Source organism: Pinus tabuliformis, chromosome X (genome assembly GCF_031772625.1).
Source record: "Pinus tabuliformis cultivar Carrire ecotype Pingquan chromosome X, CPIR1, whole genome shotgun sequence".
NCBI classification, from domain to species: domain Eukaryota; kingdom Viridiplantae; phylum Streptophyta; class Pinopsida; order Pinales; family Pinaceae; genus Pinus; species Pinus tabuliformis.
The window spans coordinates 501,936,758-501,943,689 of NC_142308.1; the positions used below are offsets into that span (position 1 = coordinate 501,936,758).

The window sequence follows — 6,932 nt, forward strand, 5'->3', positions numbered from 1 at the left end:
GTCCGGCCGTAATAAGTCCAGAACCTTGCCCCAATTTCAGTGAATTCATTTTTTATAAGTTTCAGTGTTATACGTTTCAGTTTTGAGCATGAAGTCCGGCGCAAGGCAGATCAAATCTCCAGGCGGCGGCGTACAGAAAAGCACTAGTAATGTAAGAGGAAGGAAAACCATGAGGAAATATCCTGTGACAAGCGACAGAAGATAAGCCGTGATCTGCTCGCTGCTGGAGTGATGGCGGACCCAAAGCTGAGGATTCGCCATGCGTTTTCCGTGGTAAATATGGGGCAAGAAACCGGCGATATTAGTCACGTTACTACTCCCAGCGGCTCCTCCAACGGAAACAATGAATTGGCCGAGTTTTCTAAGGAGGACGTTGAGGCGCTCTTGAATTTGAAGATGAAGGGTAAAACTAAGTTCGATTATAAGGGGAAATGTGAGCAAATGACGGACTATATCAAGAAACTCTGAGCTTGCATTCGCTGGTTCCAGGAGATGGAAGAGGGTTGTGTGTTGCAGAAAGAGCAACTGCAAAACGAGTTGTCAAACGAGAGAAGGGAACGCAAGGAAACAGAGGATGCGCTGAAGAATAAGGACGAAGAGCTAAGCATGACCATCTCTGAACTGAGGAAAACATGCTCCTCCCTTGAAGAAAAACTTACGAAAACAGAAGCTGATAAAGTGGAAAGCATTCGAGCTCGGCAGAAAGACATAGAAGCTCGGAAAGCTGCAGAAAAAGCAAAGTCTTACTTGTTAGAAGAACGCGATAAAGCGCAGCAAGAGGCTTCAAGTGCAAATCAACAGGTGGCATCACTTCAGGATATTAATAAACGATTACAAGAGTACAATACTAGTTTGCAGCATTATAACAGCAAGCTCCAGAGTGATGCTTGCACTGCTGCAAAGACCATTTCTAGAATACAGAAAGAAAAATCAACTATGATGGAAACTCTCAGTAGCTTAAGAGGTTACTCTGCTGCAGTTCAGGACCAGCTCAGTGTTACTAAAGCTACACTGCAAGAGGCTCAAAAGCAGAAAAAAACATTTGCAGAAGAGAATGACCGTCTCCGTGGAGAGCTTCAACGTGTTACAGATGAGAGAGACCAGCAGGCTTCTCAACTCCAGACGTTGTCTGTTGAGGTAGCAAAGTACAAAGAATGCACTGGAAAATCTGCTGCGGAGTTGGAACAGCTTGCAAACAAGACAACATATTTGGAGGAGAGTTTCTCCTCCCAGAGCGAAAAAATAAGAAGTTTGCAGCTAGACATTGCAAATCAGAAGTTAGAGATTGCAGAGTCATCGGCATTGCAATATAAAACACAATGTTTTGAGCAAAATCGAAACGTAGAGGAACTTCAGAGTCGCCTTTCAAAGGCTGATCTTCAAATTTTTGAAGGAGAGCTGTTACGGAGGAAGTTGCACAACACTATATTGGAACTCAAAGGCAACATAAGAGTTTTCTGTAGGGTAAGGCCATTATTACCTGAAGATGAATCTGCTGGCGAGCCCTCGGTTGTGCTATATCCTACATCGACTGAGTTAGTTGGTCGGGGCATTGATCTGATACAGAGTCCTGGGCAGAAGCATTCATTTACTTTTGACAAGGTATTTAGCCATGATGCCAGGCAAGAGGAGGTGTTTGTGGAGATTTCATAGCTTGTTCAAAGTGCTCTTGATGGATACAAGGAAATGATCGAATTTTTGCAGCTTGAATCACAGCTACAGCAAGAAGAGCTACATAAAAGAAGACATCATTCTGAACCTGTTTCTGTTCAGAACAATGAAACAGACTCCCATGAATAGCAAGTCAATAATGTTACAGTTCATTCAAATAAAGCAGCAATTGTATATGCAGATGCAGAAACTCAGTCTGCACTTCCCAAGCCCATCATCAGACCTTGGGAACAGCTTGTCCACAACAAGCACAGAACTGGTCTTGTATATGACAAGGACTTGTCCTTTCATATTCCAAACTATGCCAAGCCCATTCAGTTTCAGAGTGCTGGATTCATGTATGACAGTTCACCTGCTCCTCATGACAGTTCAACTTCAGCTGTTCCAGACTCTGCCCCTCTTCCACAGCAACAACAACAACAACAACAGATCATGAAATGCCAACACTGTGACCGAGTTGGCCATCTGAAAGATCACTGTTTTGATCTTCATCCATGTGAGCACTGTCATAAAGCTAGCCATCCTTCACACAGATGCTTCAGAAACAAATATCCTGCAAGAACAAAGATTCATCTTGGATGGATCGCTTCTTGGCAATGGGCATCAATAGCCAAGAAGATATTCCAAACACATGTCAGAACTTGTTCCAGAATATTGAACAGTCTTGTAGTTGAGTTTTCTCCATCTTCTCACCTTGTATCTGACAGGGGGGGAAATGATGGTCATCTACAAGCTTCAAAGCCACATCAAGCGAGCCTGAGCCACAACCTGCCACACCAGTTTCAGAGTTGTAGCCAGAGACAAGATGCCTGAACATGCCTTCAGTTGGCAATCTGGGACTTCCTCTAGCACAAGACTCCAGCTTCTTGCCAGTTTTGGAAGAGTTCCAGCAGAGTTGTTGGTCATCCTTAAACCATCACAGATTAAGGACACTTCCTCTAGCAGAAGACTCCAGCATCTTGCTAGTTTTGGAAGAGTTCCAGGAATTGCATTAAGCAATCCAGAGTTGTTGGTCATCCTTAAACCATCACAGATTGAGAACACTTCCTCTAGCAGAAAACTTCAGTTTCTTGCCAGTTTTGGAAGAGTTCCGGGAACTGCACTAAGCGTTCCAGTGTTGGTGGTCATCCTTAAACCACCGCCCTTTATACCAACATTTCATAGAGCACATTCAGCCTAGTGCTGCCATGTATTTTTGCACATTTTGTATTACAGCTCTCTTCTTGGACTCATACATAACCCTTCGGATTAAGGGGGGGAATGTTGGACACCTAATCCTAAAGGGTTAGCGTGGAAGTTGAATGGACAAAGCAGTCCAAGAGACCTTGGGATCTGAATCCCAAGAGTCACCTATTGTACTATAAATGTGTATCTTATGTTAATAAAAAATATGCACTCACTGATTTATCCTTCCATCTGTCTCGCTGTCCATGTGTGTTTAACAGCTACAAGAAAGGGTCACTAATGGTGAAAATGTAGTAAAGGAAACTCATGATGAAAGCAAAAGAAATGTTAATCATGATTCGATAGACTCTAATGTTGGATCGAAGACTCACCATGTTCCAAAAATTGATATGAGGAAGTTTGATGGAAAGGATCCCGCCACATGGATATTACAGATGGAGCAATTCTCCGATCTCAATAATGTGCAAAACACACAAAAGGTACATATGGCAACTTTATATTTGGAACCAAATCAGTTTGTATGGTATCAATGGCTTTGTTCTCGTAAACAATTTATCACTTGGGCAATTTTTACGGAAGAATTGATAGCACATTATGAGGATACAAAAAGCAACACTTTTTTTAGCCAATTGATAAGTCTCAAACAAAAGGGTTCAATAATGGAGCACATTGAGGAGTTCCAAAAATTGAACATAAGGGTAAAAGATATTCCAGAGGAGCATAGGATTGATGTGTTCATAGGGTCTTTAAAGGATAATATCCAACATGATGTGCGCCTTTGGGAACCTGATTCATTAGAGAAGGCATTCAGGTTAGCAAGAAAAATGGAAAGCAAAATTATGGCAACTAGGAAGCATACCATTCACAACTATAAAGACGGAAGTGTTGTTGCCCATAGTCTTCCACAACCTACAAGGTTGACACCACAACAATTGGAAGAAAAAAGAGCAAAAGGGCTTTGTTACAATTGTGATAGCAAATACACAAAAGGTCATAAGTGTGCTGAGAAGAAATTATTCTACATAGATTGTGAAGAGGAAGAAGAAAAGGAGCAAGAAAGGTCAAAAGAAGAGGATATATTCCAGGAACAAAGCCTAGATGAAGAAAAAATAAATCCGACCATATCTTGTAATGCATTGGCGGGAATTACCACTCCTCAAACCATCAAGATAGAAGGACAAATCAAGAAGAAAAAGGTAATAGTGTTGATTGATTCAGGAAGCACCCACAATTTTATTCATTGTAGGGTAGCAAAAGAATTGAATTGCTTCCTATATCCAGCACCAGAGTGTCAAGTGATGATTGCAAATGGAGGAACAATAAATTGTTCTGGAAAGTGCCATAATATCAAGCTATCCATGGGAGAATATGTATTGACTAGCCCAATGCTTTCCATTCCAATGGGAGGTGCTGATGTTGTACTAGGAGTCCAATGGCTACAATCCTTGGGTACAATAGCTTTTAATTTTCAAGAACTTTTCATGAAATTTTCTGTGGAAGGAAAGGAAGTTGAATTAAGGGGTATTGCAGGGAAACCAGGAAAGATAATCAGCTCTAATGGCATGACAAAGCTTCTAAAAAAGGAGCAAAGAGGTGTAATTGCACAATTATGTTCGCTAGATGTTTCCACATTGGAATCATCTATTTCTCCAGATCTCCAAAAAGTCCTGGACAATCATTCCAAGGTATTTGAGACTCCCAAAGGTCTCCCACCTATGCGTGATCATGATCATGCTATTCATCTGATTCCAGGAAGTGTTCCTCCAAACATCAGGCCGTACAGATATCCATATGTCCAAAAAAGTGAAATTGAACGTATGGTTGCAGAAATGCTAGAGGCTGGTATAATTCAACCGAGTCAAAGTTCTTTCTCAGCTCCAGTAGTATTGGTGCACAAGAAGGATGGATCATGGCGCATGTGTCCAGATTATAGGGAGCTCAACAAGCTCACTATTAAAGATAAGTTCCCCATTCCTGTTATTGATGAATTACTGGATGAATTGCATGGATCAATTTACTTCACCAAGTTGGATCTTCGTTCGAGATATCATCAAATCAGAATGAAGATTGAAGACATTCCAAAAACGGCATTTAGAACTCATGAGGGTCATTATGAATTTTTGGTCATGCCTTTTGGCCTTACCAATGCACCTTCAACATTTCAAGGTTTGATGAATTCAATTTTCAAACCATTCCTTAGAAAATTTGTGTTAGTATTTTTTGATGATATACTAATCTACAACAAGTCTTGGAAGGATCATGTTGAACATGTTGACAGGGTGCTACAACTATTGGAGGAGAAACAATTATATGCAAAAAGATCCAAATGTTTCTTTGGAGTCCAGGAGGTGGAATATTTGGGTCATATTGTATCTCATGAAGGAGTTAAGGTAGACCCTAGCAAAATTAAAGCCATTAAGGAATGGAAAATCCCCACATCCATAAAGCATCTGCGAGGATTTCTTGGGTTGACAGGGTATTATCGCAAGTTTGTTAAGAATTATGGGAGAATAGCAGCACCTCTAACAACATTATTGAAGAAAGATTCATTTTCATGGACTTCGGAAGCAACAAAGGCCTTTGAACATCTTAAAGAGGCAATGTGCCAAGCACCGGTCTTAGCTACACCGGACTTCACAAAAACCTTTATTGTGGAATGTGATGCTTCAGGAAATGGAATTGGTGCTGTTCTAATGCAAGATGAAAGACCCATTGCTTTTGAAAGTCGTCCAATCAAGGGAAAGTTTTTAAGCAAAGCTATTTATGAGAAGGAAATGTTGGCAATACTCCATGCACTTAAGAAATGGCGACCCTACCTAATGGGAAGACACTTCAAGGTAAAAACGGATCATGATAGCCTTAAATACTTTTTAGAACAAAGATTATCCTCTGAAGAGCAACAAAAGTGGGTCACAAAGATGTTGGGTTATGACTTTGAAATCATCTACAAAAAAGGGAAGCAAAATGTGGTGGCAGATGCACTCTCAAGAAAGGATGAGGATGTGGAAGCATTGTTGTGTGCCATTTCTATTATCCAACCAGATTGGATAAACGAAGCAAGGGAGGAATGGAAGAATGACGAAGAAGTGTGGGCACTTATTCGAAAGCTACAACAAGATTCCAGTACTTCTGATACATTTAGCTGGCAAAATGATTCGTTATGGTACAAAGATCGCTTATACCTCTGTAAGAATTCCCAGCTAAAACAAAAGATTCTTATGGAATTGCACACTTCTCCCTTAGGAGGGCACTCAGGATTTTTAAAAACTTACCACAGGGTTAAGAAGGAATTTTTTTGGGATGGCCTTAAATCAGATATTCAAAAGTTTGTGGCGGAATGTTTGGTTTGCCAGCAAAATAAAGTTGAAACAATTAAGACACCAGGTCTATTACAACCTTTATCCATTCCAAGCCAACGTTGGGAGGAGGTTTCAATGGATTTTATCACAGGTTTACCCAAGTCTGAGGGAAAGAGTGTCATCATGGTGGTAGTTGACAGACTTACCAAGTATGCACACTTTTGTGCATTATCACATCCATTTAAAGCCAGTACAGTTTCTACTGCATTTATGGAAACAGTTCAAAAGCTACATGGAAACCCAAAGATTATTGTAAGTGACAGAGATCCCATTTTCACTGGAAATTTTTGGACAGAATTATTTTCTTGTCTTGGTACTCAGTTAGCTCATAGCTCATCTTATCATCCTCAATCTGATGGGCAAACTGAGATAGTAAACAAATGTTTGGAAGGATATCTTCGTTGCTTTGTATCTGATAAACAGACACAATGGGTCAAATGGTTGCCTCTGGCTGAATGGTGGTATAACACTTCCTTCCATACAGCAACAAAAATGACCCCATTTATGGCACTTTATGGGTATCAACCACCATCCATCACATCATATTTAAGAGAAAATTCTAAGGTTCAGGCAGTGGAACATCACATCGAACATCAACAACAAGTCCTCCAACTCTTAAAGGATAACCTCGTGTTGGCACAAAATAGAATGAAACAACAGGCAGATCAACATCGCAGTGAAAGAAGTTTTGATGTAGGTGATTGGGTATTCCTACGG

At 40.6% G+C, this 6,932-nt stretch overlaps 2 protein-coding genes across 2 annotated transcripts; both read left to right on the plus strand.

Moving 5' to 3' along the window:
- Positions 1-231: 231 nt before the first annotated feature.
- LOC149140886 (kinesin-like protein KIN-14N) lies at positions 232-468 on the plus strand. The gene has a single exon (XM_089448419.1). It carries the CDS (start codon positions 232-234, stop codon positions 466-468), a length of 237 nt encoding a protein of 78 aa, XP_089304545.1.
- A 24-nt stretch (positions 469-492) lies between these two features.
- LOC149140887 (uncharacterized) lies at positions 493-1,678 on the plus strand. The gene has a single exon (XM_089448418.1). It carries the CDS (start codon positions 493-495, stop codon positions 1,651-1,653), a length of 1,161 nt encoding a protein of 386 aa, XP_089304544.1. The 3' UTR covers positions 1,654-1,678.
- The last annotated feature ends 5,254 nt before the right edge of the window (positions 1,679-6,932 follow it).

What these genes read in the sequence shown, in the direction of transcription:
- LOC149140886 (XM_089448419.1), top strand. Translation starts at nt 232, where the DNA reads ATGGCGGACCCAAAGCTGAGGATTCGCCATGCGTTTTCCGTGGTAAAT.
- LOC149140887 (XM_089448418.1), top strand. Translation starts at nt 493, where the DNA reads ATGGAAGAGGGTTGTGTGTTGCAGAAAGAGCAACTGCAAAACGAGTTG.